This window comes from Dendrobium catenatum, unplaced genomic scaffold (assembly GCF_001605985.2).
Source record: "Dendrobium catenatum unplaced genomic scaffold, ASM160598v2 fragScaff_scaffold_1105, whole genome shotgun sequence".
In the NCBI taxonomy this organism is placed as follows: domain Eukaryota; kingdom Viridiplantae; phylum Streptophyta; class Magnoliopsida; order Asparagales; family Orchidaceae; genus Dendrobium; species Dendrobium catenatum.
In genome coordinates this window covers 934,762-955,406 of record NW_021319567.1, presented here as the reverse complement: position 1 = coordinate 955,406, position 20,645 = coordinate 934,762, and the positions used below count along the sequence as shown (strand labels likewise).

At 31.7% G+C, this 20,645-nt stretch overlaps 1 protein-coding gene across 3 annotated transcripts; it reads right to left on the bottom strand.

The window, feature by feature from the left end:
* Positions 1 to 7,833: 7,833 nt before the first annotated feature.
* LOC110107496 (thioredoxin M3, chloroplastic) lies at positions 7,834 to 20,385 on the bottom strand. Of its 3 annotated transcripts, none has more exons than XM_020837770.2 (3): positions 20,233 to 20,385; positions 20,046 to 20,152; positions 7,834 to 8,377 (listed from the first exon to the last, which is right to left on the bottom strand). In XM_020837770.2, exons 1-3 carry the CDS (start codon positions 20,280 to 20,282, stop codon positions 8,058 to 8,060), a joined length of 477 nt encoding a protein of 158 aa, XP_020693429.1. In that variant the 5' UTR covers positions 20,283 to 20,385; the 3' UTR covers positions 7,834 to 8,057. The 3 variants fall into 3 exon arrangements, 2 of the variants coding, with proteins under 2 accessions (XP_020693429.1, XP_028554378.1); XR_003702024.1 differs by adding an exon at positions 15,309 to 15,398 and having other exon boundaries at positions 8,239 to 8,377; positions 20,046 to 20,370; XM_028698545.1 differs by having other exon boundaries at positions 20,046 to 20,370.
* Positions 20,386 to 20,645: the final 260 nt, after the last annotated feature.

The window sequence follows — 20,645 nt, the reverse complement described above, 5'->3', positions numbered from 1 at the left end:
GCCCTAAGAAGTGTGTTACCGCCTTGAGAAGCAAGTCATCACATCGAGAAGCGTTCATATTAAATTTTAAAAGCTTGGTATACATGCTATTAAATCCCCGATGATGGACGTGTTGAATGTTTATATCAACCGGAAGGAATTCTACACCTTCAAATATTTTCAAATGCTTATGAAGTACAAATATTTTAAAATACCAAAGTTGCCCGGATGATGACCGTATTGAATGTTTATATCAACTGGAGGGGATCAAATATTCCAAATACCCTCAAATTTCTACAAAATACAAAAATTTTCAAATGACTCCAAATTCACCCCAAGGATGGACGTGTTGAAAGCTAATTTATATCGGAGGGGATCTCAAACATTTAAAATACCCCCAAAATTTTAAATTAAATAATATTTGGAACAAAATCTCGATAAATTTTACAATATTTAAATGAAATTTATTATTTAAAACTTAAACAAAAAAATCCATCCATCATCCGCAAACGTTTGTTAAGGATGATAAATTTCAAAATAATTTCAGCTTACAAAGAGCAAAAATGTCTAATTGAATATATCACTGTGATTCATTCTCAAATAATTTCTCGCCAGCGGATCCTAAAGTTAATTTGCTTTCTAAAAATTTGATCCGAAACATCGTTAAAACTCTCCTATGCATGGGAGGCCAGGGCGTGAATTTTTCAGAGCCCATAGATTTCATATATTTTATATGAAGCTCATAACTTAGATTATTCTATCCATCCAAGAAGCACAAAGAAGTATAAAGAATTAAAAGCTTTTTTTTGGTGGCTTTGAATGAAAATAAAAGTGGTAGAAGATGTGGCAAAATGTGAGAAGTGTCAAGTTGTTAGGCTAAACATCAGCAACCCAGTGGTATGCTGCAATCCTTACCAATCCTAGAATGGAAGTGAGAAAATATATCGGGGGATTTTGTCACAAGATTTCCTAGATTAAGGATTGCATATGGGTAGTGATTGACATTAAAAAAAAAAATCAGCATAATTTCCACCTATTTGTCAGACTGGTTTAGTGGAGAAATTAGCTATGTTATTTTTGAAGAAAATCATCAGATTGCATAGATTTCCTAAAGTCATTTTGTTAGACAGAGATGGATGTTTTACATCTAAACTGTGGAAAAATATTCATGAAAGTTTGGGCATAAAATTGCAGTTCAGTATTACATTTCATCTACAAATTGATGGACAATCAAAAAGATTGATTCAAGTGCTAGAAGATTTGTTAGGATTATGTATGCTGAATTTTAAAGATAGATGAGAAGATCATATTCTGTTGATAGATTTCAGTTATAATAATAACTACCAATCCAATATCAAGATGACACCATATGAGATATTGTATGTCAAAAGATGCAAAACTCTTTTAAGTTAGTTTGAAATTGGAGAGAGATAACTTTTGGGTATGCAGTTAGTTGATCAAGATACTAAAAAAATCAAATTAATTAGAGACAAATTAAAAGCAAATCAGGATTGTCAGCAAAAATGATATGATCCTAAGCATAAAATGATATAATTTGAAGTGAGTGATTTTATTTTCTTAAAAGTTAGAACAATGAAGGGTGTTTCTGAATTTGCCCAAACCGAAAAACTAAGTCCTAGATATATTGGTCTATTTGAGATCATTGAAAGAGTGTGAAAAATTGCTTACAAGTTAGCACTACCTATAAATATATATGTTATACATAATATTTTTCATGTATCAATGCTTAGAAAATGAGTTACAGATGAAAATCAAAGAGTTTTGTAAAAAGAAATTAAGCTTCAGAATGATTTGATATATGTTGAGAAACCTAAAAAGATATTAGAAAGAAATATTTGTAAATTAAAAAGTAGAATAATTCCTTATGTGAAAGTAAAAAGAAAGCACAGGTCAATAAAATAGGCTATATAGGAAAAAGAGGCAGACATGAGATAGAAGTTTTCTCAACTATTTGAAGAAGTATTAAAAGTTGAATTTCGAGGACAAAATTCTATTGAGGGAAGATTTGGAAGACCAAAAAAATTTTAGTTATGTAAAATTTAAATTAATAAAATATATTATAAAACTTATTTGAAAGCTTAATGATAAATTACTGTTAGATTAATATTAACAATAATTAGTGTTGGTAAAATAATTAAGTAAATAGTAGTATTTATATTAAGTAAAATATTTAATTAAATTAAATAATTAGTTATATTCTTAACGGGTGCTTTCAAAGAGTTGTGAAATGAGAAGGTAGTTATCAGGTGGGCCCTCTCATATCCCTTCTTTTGTTTTGATTTCATGCAAGCCAACAGAAGAAAAAAAATTGGAAGAAGTGCGCAGGAGGGATTGTAGTAGTACAAGAAATTGCGGCAAAGGAAAATCCTTTGAAAACTATATCGTGTGAAAGATCCATTGCACTGAGGGAATAATGGCCGTGTTGGGGCGGATCAAGCTTTTTTTTTTAGGGTGGAAAAAAAAAATTTTGTGATGGATGGACAAAGATGCTTATGATTGATAAAAATATGACAAAAAAGATTTTTGAGGGGGGCAAAATGCCCAAAATACTCAAAATATTTCAAAATCTCCCCTCTAAATATTAAAAAAAAAAATTTTGAGGGTGGGCATTTGCCCACCCTAAGCCATGGGTGGATCCGCCCATGCGTGTTAGAGTAAGAAGCAGTGGAAAGGAGAAGAAAATATAAATAGAAGGAAGAGATAAGAAATTTTAGTTGTTTATTAAATTTATAGTTGTCTTTTAGATTTCCTAAATTTAGTAAAGGTTCTAAAGATAATTATATTGAAATTGTTAGGATTAATTGGTTAATGAGATAAGTGTTAGAACTAATTGCTTAATATTCTATTGTTTAACTATACATGTGAGTCTATAGCTGAGGTATGTAGAATGTTCAATGTTCTAATTATTTTTGTGATGAAATTGAGATTATTTAGATTTGAATACTTCCATTTATTCAAAAAATATATTGTTCATTGGATGAAAAATACTTAAGTATTCAATGATCAAAAGTATTAGATGTAATATATATATTATTTTTATATCAATGACACTCTACGATACATAAGGAGTATAGTGGGGTGCTACACATGTAGTCGAGTTCACGTAGTGGGATAAAAGATTGTTATCGTAACTAAAGCTTTTCCTTAAATAATTTATTATCAATCAAAAGATCATACAAATTTTCTCCCGTCCCATTGGGATTTGCCAAAATAATAAAGTGAATTCGAAACATGACAAATTCTGATAGTGAATCTGAAGTTACTATAAGGAGGTTTTCATCTTATTCATTGAGTTGAAGTATAAATAATGACTGACGAGGTCATCAATGCTCATAAAAAATAATATGAATAGTCATCAAGCAAACTTAAGAATTCACAACAATAAAAATAGATCTACCAACTCAATGAAAAAAGCTTAAGCAATCGAGAAAATAGAGACACCCTTCTCATCAAAGTTGGCTTGGATCACTCAATTACTCTTCATTAAATATATTTAGGATTAACATCCGGATGATGATCTAAAATTCTGAACACCTCAAATGGCAAAAACATGTATAGAAAAAAAATTCTAGAGTTGAATCTCAATATTTTCACTTCTATCTTTCATGAGGATGTTCAATAAAAATTTTTTTATTTTTTTTAATTTAAGGAAGAGATTGAACATTTGATTCACCAATGAAATTTGGGTCATTATTTATAAGAACAACAATTAAATTGTCAACCTCAAAATAAAAGAGCTCAGAAGAGTCGTGGTAAAAAGTATTGAAAATATTAAATATGTGTGTCATCACACTAGATGATTCCATCACTAAATTAACTCAAAGAAGTTGAATTACTCAGAATTTCTAAAAAAGGTTATATCTTGACTTCCATTGGAAATAAAAACTTATCTTTCAAGTATGTTTTTATTTAATTTGTTAATGAAGTGTTTTTTTTATAATTAATATTAAATATAATAAAAATCCCTACAAGGCACACTAATGAGACAGCCTTGATGGAAAGCTAATATTGAACACAATCTTCACTAAAAAGATCTTATGAGGGTGTGTGAAAAGCAAACCTGAAAGATGCACCCATGAGGTAACATCGATGGAAAAAATCATAATGGACAAATACATCACTAGATAAACTCCATAAGTGCAAGTAGTTGTAAGTGTTCAACTCATCCAAAAATCTCAGAAGGCGTATAATCATCCAAAAATCTTAGAAAGTATAAGCCTCAAATGATACAATCATATCAAAAAATCTCAAAATCATAAGCCTTAGAAGGTAAAGATACAGCAAAAATCTCAAAAGGTATGTTTCAAAAGTTTATAATCATATAAAAATCTTAAAGATAGGAGTCTTAGAAGATATAGATATACAAAAAAATTTTAAAGTGCTAAAAATCTATGAAGATATTTATTTTTTTTGTTCTCCAAAAATTTCAAAAAACTAAAAACCTCATATGGAACAAATTTTACCAGTTCTAAAAAAATTCTCATAAAAAAGATAAGCCTCAAAAGGTATAAATTTCTTTGATTCTCGAACAAATGTGGTAGGCCAAAAGCATCGGAAGACATATTTCTTTGAATTTTGAAAACTCTTAGAAGGCTAAAGCCTGAGAAGCTGGCAACAATACCTTCTTGTCCTTGAAGATTTTAAATAACATCTTAAAGATGTACAAAGGACTTGGTTTCCTCTTGGGCAGAGGGGAGTTTTTATAAATATGAATAACTCTTATATGAAGCTGGAGAATTCATCACTTCCAATAAATTGATTGCAAATATTAGTTAAGTTTGTACATGAAGAAATATACATTTCAAACCTACATATAATAGTACTATAGAACTTACATAATGTTAATGCATAATAAATCTCCAAACTCCTCCACCAACTTCCAATAAGCCTCTCTTCTCACTTAAGGATCCAAATTTTATCTCATCTTTAGTATATCTCAAATGATTTCAATGGCTTCAACACCAACAGTGGTACTTGGTATCACTAGTATTAATACTAAATGTTCATATCAAGCTTAAATTCAAACTCCACAAATTAGAACACTCCTTTCAACATCATCATTGCATCATATCACTATTGTATCTATTTTTAACAATAATTATCTCCTCATTGAGAGAAAATTAGAGCTTAAAAATGGATTGAAAATTTTTTAGGATCACTATCTCCTGAAATAGAGATAAAAAACATAAAGAGGAAGACTGAAGCTCCGCCATAAAAATAATAAGTATTGGGAGTCACTAGCAACTCTAGTTGTATGGTGGTTTGACACTTCTAATAGAGAAAACTAGAGTTCGTAAAGGAGAATAATTTGCCTATAAAAGACAGTATCAAGCTTCTTTTAAAAGATAGAAATCAAAACCTACAAAAGGGAAATTGAGATATCTAATTTTTTTTCTAAAACTCCAAAGAATAATTCGTTAGTCTTGGTGGATAAGCACTAAAGCATATAAGGGGGATACACACCACTTGTTCATGATAGTTTTAATTCGAGCTTATAAAGAGGGAATTACGTACCGCTTATACATGATATCTATCTTAAAATAAAAAATTGGAGCCTATATTGAGAGGAACAATATTTTTTTTTTCAATTGATGTGCCTACTTTATGAAAATGTGAAATTATAATTAAGGATATTTTAATTAGTTTAAGACTCCAAGAAGAGATCCACTTTGACCTCAAAAAAAAAATTTTAACTTAAAGGAGAGTAAAAAATCCATTTTGCCCCTCTTAAAAATTCAATTTTGCCCCCTTAAAAAGCTTTTTTGCCCCTACTTGTCATTGCTTAATTCATCTCAACCAAACATTGCATTTTTTGCTTTATCTTCTCCCAATGTATCTATATTTTCTATTTTTTAATTGCTATGACAATAGGAAGTAATGCAGGCTCAGTTTTCTATGCAATAACTTTATTTAAAAAATACCTTTTGAAAGTGAGTTAATTAGTGCACAAAAAATCTCTAGGATTTGATTAAGAATATCAATTATGTATATTTGTTTCATGTTCTTGCAATTGCCCCCCCCCCATAATAAATCTCCAAACTCCTTCACCAACTTCCAATAAGCGCTCTCTTCCCACTTAAGGATGCAAATTTTATCTCATCTTTAGTTTATTTCAAATGATTTCAATGGCTTCAACACGAATGCATATACTTGGTAAATGGTATCACCAATATTAATACTAAATGTTCATATCAAGTTTAAATTCAAACTCCATAAATTAGAATACTCATTTCAACCTAATCATTGAATCATCACAATTGTATTAAATTTTGACAATACAATAAAAGAGGAAGACCAAAACTTTGCCGTGATAATAAGAAGCCTTGCGAGCCACTAACAACTCTATTGTATGGTGGTTTGATACTTCTAATAGAGAAAAATAGAGTTTGTAAAGGAGAATAATTTGCCTATAAAAGACACTATCAAGCTTCGTTTAAAAGACAACAATCAAAACCTACAAAGGAGAAATTGAGATGTCTAATTTTTTTTCTAAAACTCTAAAAAATAATTGTTAGTTTTGGTGGATAAGCACTAAAGCATGTAAGGGGGATGCACATCGCTTATTCTTGATAGTTTTTTAATTGGAGCCTACAAAGAGGGAATTACGCACCGCTTATACAAGACAGCTCTCTTAAAATGAAAAATTGGAGCCTATCATGAGAGGAGCAAATTTTTTTTAAAAAATTTATTTCAATTGATGTGTCTGCTTTATGAAAATGTGAAATTATAATTAAGGATATTTTAATTAGTTCAAAACTCCAAGAAGATGTCCACGTTGATGTCTACTTAGCACTCACTTATATTTTTTTCAAAATTTTATAATTTCGATTCGTGAAATTTTTGAAAATTTAACATATATTTTTGGACTACACATGCTTTAACATCCAAAAAGAAGAGATAAATTATACATTTTAAGAAAATTCACATAATTAACATAATTTTTGAGGCAATATCTTCCAATATTGAACTCATATTTCAACAATTTTATAATCAAATGAAATGTCTTGACAAAATGTATCTGCCGACACCACATGTGAGTCAATCTAAGTCCAAATTAACCCAAACCAAGCATTTAAAGTATATTTGAGAACTTCAACATATTAATTAGATGACAATCTTCAAATCTTGCATGCCTATTATCAAATTACATAGATTGACAAAACAAATCAAACGAGCCTACTATCATTCAATTATGAAAAAATTAAGATATTAAAATGCTTAATAAATGATATATGACCAAAGATATCAAAATGAGTTATTCCACGGAACTTTTGGATTCTAACCAAATTTACTAAACATTATTCTAAAAAAATGTTATAAATAGAACCTCATTTTTTATACGATCAAGATCAACCACCATCATATCTTATCACCACAATCGACTGACTTCTATTATTTGACAATTGACGCCTAACAACTAACTAACATCTCACCAAATCATTAGACTTCAATTTTCAACTTGTGTACACCTAACTTTTATAACCCCTATAATAAGAGTCAAATAATTATATAATCTTATCTTTTTCAATTAAAAAGGCGGCCTTCTGATGACCCGGTTTGAAGAGTAGAGGTATTAGATTTGACTTGTGTAAAAAAAGTAGGGGTAAACCTAAAAAGACTTGGTTAGAAAATATTATGAATGACCTTTCTTTATTAGATTTAAACGAGAATTTGACTTTTAATATGACACAATAGAGAAAAATGATTCATGCAATCGACCCCATGTAGTGGGATAAAGGCTTGCTGCTGTTGTTTTTCCATCTCAAGTTTTTCCCATAAGAAATTATAAACTCTTACTAATTTTATCTGTGACTACTGAATTTTTACCCAAAATTAGAATATTAAACACTCTATCATCATACATTTTCTCGCACTGAATAAATTTATTGGCTTGTTTATATATATACAACAAACTATATACCAGATCAACCAGTCCGAGTTCAGAAGAAACTGATCGGGAGATTAAGCAAAAATAAAAAGAAAAAAATGCAATCACAATGGCTTGTGAAAGCATAGATTCTTCTCTGGATTAAGCAAAAAAAAAAACTGAATTCTTCCTATTCCGAAAGTGATTTCTGGATAGCTGCAACATAAACAGATTTTGGCAAAGTGCCTGTAATCCTCTCAAGCTTCTCAGCGTCCTTGAACACCAAAATAGTTGGAATTCGCTCGACGCCATTAGAGGCTGCAACTTGAGGATAATCATCAGCGTTGATCCTGAAGCATCGGATTCTCCCTGAGTAATCATTTGCCAGTTCGTTCATGAGACGGCTCACCATCTTGCAGGGTCCACACCATGAAGTCCAGAACTCCACAACAACAGGCACGTCACTGCTGAGGACCAGCTCGTTCCAGGAGCAAGCTGTTACTACTTCAGCTGCAGAGATTATTGAAAAGCTATTAGTTAAAGCAGTTTTGTAAGAGGGAATAGGACTGGATTTGACGTAGCGTAGATGTAATCGGCTTTGAACACCGAGGCTTCGTTTGGGACGGTTTTCTTACTGCTTCTTAAAATAGTTATCGAGTATAAAAGTTATACTTATTTTACTAGAAAATTGTTTTAAGAAGCAGTAAAAAAGCCATTCCAAACGAAGCCTAAGTGTTACAATAAATAATCAAATTCCACAGAATGAAGCTGAAGATGGTAAGAAGTTAAGGATCTGGAAGGAAACCCTCAGAATCCCATAGATAATGATAACATGTCCTTGATTCACATACCCTTGGTTTCATGAAGTTCTGAAAATATTCTACTACGGCTGAACTCAAAGTTGATCGAAACCCCTATGAGATTAAATTTTGTCCCACTCACGTAAGCGAAAACCCGGGGTTAGATCTTTTGAATTTGTTTTTCAGCTAAAGATGGAACTAAAACTCAAACTGCACATGCCAAATATAAAATGTTTGATCGATTTATTAGCTTAGTTTTGACTATTGGAAGACAATTTTTGTTGCGCTTGTTTTCCTGAATTTTTCTTCTGTAAGATGGATTGGGATCCTCTAAAATTACCCTAGGAATGGCACTATAAATTTAGGTTGAAAAGAAAGAAAAAATCAGCCACAAACATTCTCCAATCAAATATGGCCAAAACATATGTTTAGGAGGGAGGGTTTTGAATGTAATTTAATTTTCTTTTTGAAGATTTTAAATTTGAACAAATTGAGAACAATCAAATATTACATTGTATCTTTCACTTGGAGTGGTTTAAGAGACCAATCATATAAGTAGAAGGATTATAATGCAAGGACATGTTGTTGGGGGAGGTGAAACACAGCAAATGCAAACAAGAAAGAGAAAATGCATTGGAAAGAAAGAACGCCAGGATTTAACATGGAAAATCCAAAAACCGAGAAAAAAACCGCGGAGCTCACCACACCAACAAACCCTCTATAAAAATTAGGAAAAATAGTACAGATCTCTCTTCTCTCGCACTCTCTCATTATCTTTGTTCACTCTTGCATCATTCACTATAGAACAAACAAAGAGATACCATAGAAAACCATCGAGGAATGCAACCCTTAAAGAAAAACAAGAAAGAAATTGTCAGCCTGTCTCACAGCGTCGCGGTGCTCAACTCTCTGTCTCATGTCTACCTGACAACTCTGCCGCGTCGGATCTGGAGCGTCACATCGCTCCTTGGTAGCGCCACAGCACTATACTGTTGTATGATAAAAAAATTTTCTGAAAGCAAAACACCCGTACCCAAGCAGGGCGAGGACCCCTACAACCCTCCGACGAGCTCGACAAACTGAATTGAGGTTCGAGGTAACAATACAACCCGATTGATCAACACAATCAAATTCCACATAACTAAAACATGCATGTGTTCGGAAAAAGTTGTCATGGAGAGAATTTTGAAGCAATTCCAACTATATTTACATCCTTTTTTCCAGCACTTGTAATATTTATGCCGCAAGGCTTCAATAAAAAATAAACTTGTTATATCTTCCAACCTTGTGCCCACTAGGTGCTGGTGTGCTACCAACCATCCACTACCATATAATCTCAGCCAAAAACCTATCTAAATACCCTAAAGCAAAACACTATCTTAACCTTCCACTGATTCAAACCTTCCAATGGCCCTCCAATAATCCTCAACAGCACTTGCCAACCTCCACATCAATTAGAAGCAAAAAGAAAGAATTAGCATGTATCAACATATTTTAATGGAACCGCTCATTCTAGAAAGATATTCAAAAAGTTTCATTGGTGAAGAGTACAACGCAAAGCTTGATTAATTTTTAGTGAGTTTATAGTATTAGCGTCACTAGCAGTTGACATAACCTAGAAAATAATATAAACCATGTTGGCAAATATGATTCAAGTTTTGTAAGAAAATGCATATTTAACAATGCAATTACGTGAAACACATGTAAAGATTATGAAGACATAAAAAAATAAATTTCATGCGAATATGAAGTATGTAATACTATGCCCAGGTGTGTTACTTAAGTAGTCAGATGCACATGCAGTCTATCAAAATCTTCTTAATTTACTTTTACATCTCAAAATATAAAAAGATTCCACACAAATTCACATTCACCATGCAAGAAACCCAAAATGCAGACAACTAGAGTTAAAACCTCTACCTCCGCCTTTGTACCATATGGTACCAAATCTAGGATCCTTTTGGGAAGCTTTTTTTAAGCTTTGATTTTTAGAAAGTTATCAAAATTACATTTGGTTATAATTTTCTTATTATTTTTCAGAAATTTTTATACGTAAATACTATCTTTTACAATCATATCCGGGAGAGTACAACAACAACATCAAGTCTTTGTCCCACTACATGGGGTCGGCTACATGAATCCTTTTTCGCCACTGTCCTGTTAAAAGTCAAATTCTCACTTAAATCTAATAAAGAAAGATCATTTCTAATATTTTTTAACCAAATCTTTTTAGTTCTACCTCTACCTTTCTTAACATAAGTCAAATCCAATACCTCAACTTTCGTAACCATAAAAAAGTTATTATCCATTTTTTTTTTCAAAAACATTTTAATATCCGTAATAATTTTGAAAAAAAATTGCTTTTCTTACTGTAATTTTACTACCACTTCTACAGTAGTTATAACTGCGCTAAATAAACCCTTACCATTACCAGGCAATCAGACATTAAAGCATCTTCAAAACCCAATTAGCTATATATCTGTAACACTTCTTGCTATAATAGGAGTTCTAGATGCATAAGCCTTAGTTGCAGTCAACAACCAATGTTAATACTGTGCCTTAATAATAATAATAAGGCCTGAGCTTTTAGATGTGTACAATTAACATAAAAAGCAGAACACTTGAATGAATATAGATGTATGCACCATTTCTATTATTAAGATAAGATCCAATATACTTCTATTGTATAATAAGATTTATATTAGGGAAACAAGGAATGGCAGAAAAAGATATATGAAGAGAACTATGGGTCATAGATTTGGCCCAATTCTAAGGTGCATCAAGCACCATCTGATGGGATTCAGGTGTTAACCTGAAGTTAAAATTGATCATGTAGTATGCAAGTGATCTTATGTCCACTATTTGATCTTTCTAAGTGGTGACTGGTGATCCCAGATAAGCATCGCCTGGGAACAGAAGAGCCTAATGCCTGGGAACTCCAAGGCATTAACGTCGAAGAATGTGGAGCCACAATGATCAATCAAGCAATAACACCAAGCCAAGTGACAATGGCTTGATATTAGAGAATATTGGTTGACCACTTTTGGTATATAGAGCCCATTGAACTTGACTACATTTTGCAATCTTTTGCACCCAACATCTTCTACACAAGAAACCTCCAACAATTCTTATAGAGACCATGGCATGATGAATATCGGCTGAGCTCACACCAATTTACTAGAAAAACTTCAAGATCATATTAAAAAATTAGAATACTAACAAAGAATATTTTTTTAATCGATGATTAATTAGTAGAAGAAATAGAGAAATTTGTATACTCATATTACTGCAAATGCAGCACACTAAGAAATTCCTCTTTTTCATCTATCTTCCTTTGGTTTGTTCGTATCATGGGTTGTCTCTCAAGATAGGGGAAAGATGAAACAGTTCTAATAGAGAAAAAGTATGACCTAATCTTCTTTTTATATAAAAATCCATAATATTTTCCATCAAAATAATTAGTGTTTCCAATTGAACTACACTAACCAATCCACAATCAATTGACCTTTTAGACCACCATATCATGAGATAAGTTTGGTCTCACTCATAAAACAATTTAGTCCACATAAATAAATTTTAATGATATCTCTCATTTGGACTACTATTCAATATATAGTTCAATAAAATAGGATTTTTTATGCTAAATCATATAAGTAACTTGATAGACACACCACTAAAAATACTTGGTTATAAAATATTAGAAATGATATTTCTTTATTAGATTTAAACAAGAATTTTACTTTTAACCGGACATAATGGAGAAAAATGATTCATGTCGCCGACCCCACATAGTGGGACAAAGGCTTGATGTTGTTGTTGTTTTTATTGTATAATCAACATATAAACCAATATCACTATTGTGAACTAAATGTGGTATTGTAACACGGAATACCGATACTCCTTAGTGGCTTATTGATGAAGTGGTGATTAAGAGGTTTCTAGGGTTGGTGGAAGTGGCTGATAGGTTATGGGCCATTGTAGGCTAAGAAAATCATGAATAGTTCAAGTTTAGTGCACAAATTTAGGACCCAAACTTCATTTTTGTGTTTCGATCAGTTTGCATTGTTTAGGAATGGTGACGACCTCCAATTTGAACTATTGGATGTTAGTGAACTAGATATCATTTTAGGCTAATTGGATGTGTGCTGGAAATTATAACTTTTTTTTATGTTGGAGGGTCACAACCAGTGGACAATAGTTGTTATAGTTTATAAGGTTGTTTAACTCAAATTTCTGAGGTTTTAAAGTGATTTAAGACCTTAAAAAGGTGGAGCGGATAAGAATAATAAGTGAAAAGATATATGATTAACTTTGCAAAGTAATCTTTGATTGGTTTGCTAAACAAGCATTAGTTGATTCGCAAACCAATTCTAAATTATCAAGCTTGCAAGCAAAAAAACACAATTTTATGGGTCAAGGAAATCATTCCTTTTTCATTCAATTCTCCCACTATTTATTATACAAGAGATTAGATTTGAAATTCAAATTACAAAAATGAAATTGAAATTATATTAATTTTCACCATGAATGAGGCTCATCTAACTCCAAATTTTGAATTTGAATTTTGAAACACCTAGCTAGTGAATGAATTTTTAAATGATTTATAACCTCCATATTTTGAATATTTGTGATCTTCCGATTCATTACTTAAACTGTAACATCTCTTTTTGAATTTAAAAAATCTTCTTGAATGCTTATGAAACAACCACTTCGATATGCTTATACTGATTTCGTCAAGTCGCAAATTTTATGTTGCATGAAATGCAATTTTATCTAAGATATTTAGTATGAAAGCAATGATATGTCTCACACATACTAGAGTATACATTAGACTTCACACCCCACTGATGTATTTATCTTCTAAATTTATTCTCTTCATTTCTGAGATAATTGTTGACCTCTGGATCAAATCCAAAAGAGCAAAAAAAGAAAGAAAACCAAAAATCCAACGTGCATACCTATAAACCGTTGAGTCCCCAAAATCTGCCATAAAAAGCGAGCGGAGGCCGGGGCCGAATTTTCGGAGCCCACAATAATATATCAATTCAGCTTATCATCTTTAACAACTAGCACATCCTTAACTTTACAATCATTCATGTTGAATATTTCCAATACATTATACAAGATTAAGCATGCTGAGAAAGGTCTGATAAGTATTATCTATAAATTTCAATCCCAAGGATAGAAGATGCTTCCATAAAATATTTCATATCAAATTGTCAATCCAATAACTAACGATTTCAAACAAGCCCATGTCACTATTAGCAAGTGGATATCAACATACAAATAAAAAAATTTGAAATTTCTCCTACTAATTTTAAGGTATATTTAGTCATCCATTTTATATTTTTAACGAATCTAAATACTATCAGGAACTAGTTAAAGTTGTACATATTCTTTAGCAATTGCAATCACAAGTATATGCACCACATTCTGCTACTACAAGGATATGAAAAAACTAATTGTTTCATACTCTCTTTCAACTCTTATTTGATAGTAACTAGCATCAACTACATCTAATTCCAAATTTTTCATTATTTTGTATTCCACAATTCTTGCACCTCCCATTAGGGGAATAAAACTTACAGCATATAAAGCATTTTCGGTAACCATTAAGGAAACAATCTTACATCAAGGTTGCATCTCTGTTTCGATAGACTCATAGAAGTGCAGTTCAAAAGGATAACCCTAAAACAAAAAATGATTAAGGATAGACTTTCTGCCAGCACACAATTCACAAAATGTCTAAGGAACTAATTTATTGGGTGCTCTCTTGAGGATATATAAAGTTATTTTAATTGTTTCTCCCAATAAATAATCTAAAAGTTACTCATCAAGGTCCTCATCACATCATTTAGAGTACAATTTTTATCTTTTGGCTACACCATTCTGTCTAGGGCACGAATTGCATAATGTAATAAGGAATTATTTCCCAACTTTCTAAGTACTTGACAAATGGAGCATTTCTTGTCCAACTTCCATAACACTCATTGCTCGATCAGATTTGAAAGTTTTAATGATATCTCCCAACTGTTTCTCAATTTCAATATTGAATACCTTGAATTTAATACCACCTTCAAACTTCTATTTAATCAAGAATACATATCCATAATAGCAAAATCATCAATAATTGTCACCAAATATATGCAATTATAGATTGTAGGAGCATAAGGCACACTTATGTCGCTATGAATATGTTCAAATAGATCTAAACTTTGAGTAGATCTATTTTTATTCATCTTAGTTAACTTGCCCCCTGCGATTTTCAATGCATATCTCAGGATCATCAAAATAAAGTGTGGAAAGGAAGCTATCATTTATCAAATTTTCTTCTCTTTCCATTGAGAAATGTCCAAGCATTATGTGCACGACATGGATAACCTTTCCTTTATGCAGGGTCTTCAGGCAGTATTATTTTCAATAATTTATGAGGGAGCATAAATCTCATTTGGAGCCAAAGAAATTATACATAAACCGAAGGATAACATTGGCCAACTAATTTTGAAGCATAAATTATTTAAATAATAATATCTTTGGCATATAAAAGCATAAAAAGGAAATATAAAGTCAATTGTCTAAAAGAGAGAATATATACGCCATTTCTAAAAAAGTTTAAAACCAGAATTTAAATTCAAACATACTGTTCTCACAAGCTCTATGTCCACGTCCTCATTGTTGCCAACAGTGAGCTTGGATTCATCCTTATATGGCTTCCTCTGGCTTATGAATCCCTATAACGTAAAATCCACATGATGAAATCCACATGATTAGTTGCACCATTGTCTAGACAACAATGCTAGATGTAGCTTCAGTTAAATTGGATTCATACAAAATAAGAACCTAAGCGTTACCTACTGGCTCACATTTCTCAAACTAGGACTTATTTTTTAGACACTTCAAATTCATATGATGTTTCTTCGTGCAGAGGAAACACTTAATATATTTCTTGATGAAAGAACCGGTGCCCCCTATTACAGAAGGCTGAAAGCACTGGTACCCCCTATAATCCTATTACAGAAGGTTGACCAGATTTGTTCCAAGTGTATTTTGCTTAAGCTTCTAAGGGTAAGATTAGTAAACAGTTAGAGTTCTATTAGACTTTTCATTCTTAAGTTTGTCTTCTTCATAAACACATCTTGTGATAAGATAATTAAGACTCCATGCTTCATCTTGTGAATTATTAGCATAATTAAGCCAAATTTTGGTGGAAGGGTGTTTAAAGCTTGGTGCACAGGACAGGGATCAAGAAGAATGATATCAAGAGCCTTTTAGTGGTTTTATAGTAAACCATTTTGATGATATACTCCCTGACACATCCTGTCTCATCATACCTCATGGAATAAGGACCCTTCAATGCATGATGATATTTTATTAATATATGATATCGTAGTAAAAAACTCCTTTGAAGTAGATGCTTCGGGAAGTTCTCTTGATAGATATTAATGTATATACCTCTTCATGACCAATAGATACGTACAATTGGATTTTACCTCTAACTCATGCCGTTTTCTGAGCCACAGAACTCTCAATAATAGGATTTATCGGCTTATCAATATTCATTGCTAATTCTATATGGCATCATGATAACAGACTCCATCTCTTTTCTAGTCTTAAAATTGAGCCATTCAAAACTTCAATGGTCATATCATTTTTGACAGAAAAGATGATTGAAACAAAAAGATAATAACAAATTCAATGCAATATTATAAAATAAAATAAGGCAATTGTGTACTCCAAAACCATAAATTAGAACAACAATAAGAAGGAATCCAAATATCTCATCATGTAAACACCTTTAGGTTGAATACATGACATACAATTAGAAGTTCTTTCACATAAAAAAAGCCAGGAGAAAATATTCCAATAATTTCAATTTACCATTTTGAGATGAATAAATCAGTAGGATCAGTCATATCCAATCATATACTATTATATGCAACTCTTGGATCTAACGCATAAGCACCACCTTTAGGTGAATGCATGCATACTAAATAAGAAATATGCCTTAAACTTAGTCCTAATCTTATACTACATAAGCTTTAGAATTAATATATAGATAGATAGATAGATAACAACAAGTTAACTCCCAATTCCAAATTAACAGTAAGAAAAATTCTAATCCACTAAGTTTATAATTTGTAAATTCAAAACTTTCCATCACTATCATCACTTCGCGTTTATTCAATACAATCATTATTATACTGAATTACTTTTTGTAATCCCTTATAATCAGGTGCATCCTCCCAATCTTCCTCCTCATCTTCAATCTAAATCAACTTCCTCTTCCCTAATTAATAACAACTAATAAGAGCATTAATTAAAATTTCAAACAATGACTATTTTGATTTAACTAAATTTTCATAATAATTTTTTTTGTTAATTTTTTATTGAATTGTGTTACACTTGTTGGTGCTACTCCTTCCTCCATCAAAGAAGTCAATATTGAGATCTTCCGCTTGAAAAGTTTGATTGTATAACCTTATTATCATCCTCCATAACTCATTCAACCATCTAAAGATACATCATCACAAACTAATGGATCTTCATCATATTCAAAAGTTGTCTTCTTCAAAAATTTATCTTTAATCTCTTGCTATACATAATAGAAACAAATGAGTTCATCTTTAAGGTAGTCAATTGATTTCTCCTCTTGATAAGAACTTCGCCCAATATCGTTCACACGCCACTGATGAGCATGTAAGACCCAATACTTCGATATCAAATCATTGTAGTTCTAGAGTGTCATCTCCAAATTTAATCGACCATTCAATTAATTTAAAAATATATATATATACAATTAATGTAGTATAGAAATTAGGTGAAACTTAAACAATAAGTTTTAAAAAATGCCTAGGGAATATTTTGATGCTATATCTTTGGCTTGTTGTAATCCAAATAATCTTTCTTAATTTTTTAATGTTACAAGTTGAAGATCAACTTTTATCCTCAGTTAACTATCAATCTATCCATACAATGGTACAAATTAAATATGATCTCTGAATTAGTAGACATGTTCTCATAATATTGATATTAAGGATTCAGATAATAACCTATGATATGCAAATGCCAATGAAATTGAAGCTCCCACTTCTCATCAATGATTTTCCAATTTATCTCATAGCTACACCCATCTCCTCCTAAGTTCTATGCTATCAACTCATTTGCCACATCCATTGTATTAAAAATGAAACTCATTGCAGGCTTTATCTTTGCATCAACCCTTCTTAAAACAGAAACAATGGGGACAAGTCACACTTAACCGAAGCCTATCACTTCTTTTTTTTTGCCTTGAAACTTTTAGCACAAACACAATTTGACCATTGTGTCATTTTGTGAGGTGAATATAGTTGTAAGAGTTCCAATCTGCTTATGTCGTGGCAAATCCAAAAGCTACAAGATAAAAGAGCTCTTTCTTAGAAACCTTCCTCATCAAAGCCAAACCCAACTTTGATTATAAATGAACCCGTTAATCTTTTTTGCTTTAGTCAAGGCATTCATGTGCTGGGGCAACTATCCAAATTTCAAGGATTAATTCTATGCAATATACAACACATGGAGTTCAATAAGTATGTTTTCTCTTCTACATAAATTTGTTTCATGATGCCTTGTAAGAACTAGCATTTCCAATAACAACTTAGACTGCTAAATGCTCTCCAATCTCCACTATAACCTCATCAATAAGTCCAGAAATCAATATCCTTTTTATTATCTAACTCTTCAATAGATTTTAGACATAAAATTTTTTATGTCATTTAGAATGTTGATCAACCTCCTATTTTTAGTCTCAAACCAACCATCAGACGCAATTATGACTCTATCCTATGACCAAGCTCTTTTGATCTATTCAATAACTTTCTCAATGTTATTCAATTTCTTCTATAATATCCAAATCCTAAGCTTATAAATGGACAGAGGTTTAAGGCCTCTGTCATAGGAACCTATAGAATGAATCAAGTTGACATAAGATGAGAAAGTTCTCATATTAATTGTGAATGCATTTTATATAAGAATATTAAAATGTCCATATAAACACATCTATAAGCCCTTTCTTGTGTTTTGAGGAGACATTCGATAGGCTACCCTTAGACCATCACCCTTCTCATCCTTCACATTCATTATATATTGGTCTACAGGTTCCCTTGCAGCGCTATTTGATACTTGTGATAAAGAAAACTAGGAATCTTTTCCACTAAACCTGCTATCATAGTAAGATCTGCTATCTACACTATCATCATATTATCATTGTGCCAAATGCTTTGACATTGTAAATTTATTCATGTAAGCATGAATCTCCACTTTCGCATCTTTAGGCACTTTGACACAGTGCAATATTCTTATAAGAACCAAAAAAATTTTCCTTCATTCTAATTCCGCCACATTTAACAACTTCATCACTGCAATTGTACTTCAAATAAATGTATGTCATTTTACTCCTATGCTTGTACATTGTGTTTCCATGCTAAAATTTTTTTCTATTTCCCATTGAGCTTTTCTCATGACCTCAAACCATTTAAAAAAAAAATTCTAAAGTGAAAAGCTTGATTCAAAAAAGAAATAAAATGCAAATATTAAAAAAAAAAAAATCGTAAACAAAGAAAGCAAAAGAAGATGTTTAAGAAAGAAAAAATGGTTATTGTTACAACCAATAAAAATTCATGGTGTCTAATTTCAAAAGCAAACTCTGTGCAATGTAGGGATAAGGTTGCTTATCAACCCCTTACAGAACCACATAGATGGTACCATCATGCACTGCCCATGGATACCCCATAGACAAGTATAGCTGGAAAGCAATTCAGATATTAAGAGCATTATTACCTGCCTCATATGAAAAAAAGAAATTAAGAAAAAATACTCACATGAATTAAAATTAGATACTTTCAAATTAATGCCATGGATCTAATATAATAACGAAAATATATGGTAAAATTGTGTCTTCTATTCTTAAAAAGTTGCTAAGCTCCCAGTTTTGGTTAGTTTAAATTTCAATTCATTAGTTGCCTTAAAGACCTTCAAAGTGAGTGGAACCACTTTGGCTCAGTTAATTTACTTTCACTAATGAAAACCAGCTCTTCGTGGGCTCTATCCAAAATGCAAGTGAAAATTTTGAGAGGAATAAACACATAAATGTAACTTCCCGGATCCTTTTTGGGGGCAAGATTCAAGCCAAAACAAATGGCACAATCGAATTAAAACCCTAGTAAGCAGATAAAGAAAACTATAATCAAAAGAACACAATAAATGGAAGGAAAAAAGAAAATCTAGAAATAAAAAACTAACAGTAGACATCAACAGAGAACACGTATTCCTAAAAGAAGGGCGAAATCCATATTGGGGGTTTGATTTTCGGTAAATCAAAAGCTCCTTTAAAGCTAGCTTACGTCCATTTGCGAGCGAGCAAGAGAATTTCCCTGATATTGAACTAAAATTTGTTCTCCTCCTCTTCACCTCAACGGAGAGAAACGATCCGGTCAAATGGTACAGAGTCCTGCATGCATCCATAGGTCGTGAGCCAGTTAGAAAAGAATTTGGGAGGTGTGTCTGGATACGTTGGTGAGAAAGGGAGACCGAGGGTTCGTTGGCCATGAGTGAGGAGCACGATAAGTAGAGCGGTGCATGATAAGCTGAAGCCATGCGTTTCGTGCTTGACGAGGCGAAGGGAAGATATGGAACTTGAATGTAGGCTTCTTCCTCTCCTTAGTTTAGAATTTTAAGAATTTTAGAAACAATTGTTAAGGAATGGAGAGTCCCAATAAAAATGTGACATGTGATTTTGTACATAGTGTATAAAATTTTATATATTATATATAAATTATAAATTATGTACATAATATATACAAATTTTTATATATAATATACACATTATGTACATAATTCTACACAGTATATATAAATTTATACACATTATGTCACGTTTTTAATATAGTTCAGACGTAACTTTATGTTCGGACTCCGCATGTAATAATTTCTCCGTCTATAAA

Excerpts from the sequence above, each read along its gene's own strand:
- LOC110107496 (XM_028698545.1), bottom strand. The coding sequence starts at position 20,298 with ATGGCTTCAGCTTATCATGCACCGCTCTACTTATCGTGCTCCTCACTC. Across the intron at positions 8,378-20,045 it reads TTGCTCGCTCGCAAATGGAC|CTGAAGTAGTAACAGCTTGC; the intron begins GTAAGCTAGCTT and ends TAATCTCTGCAG.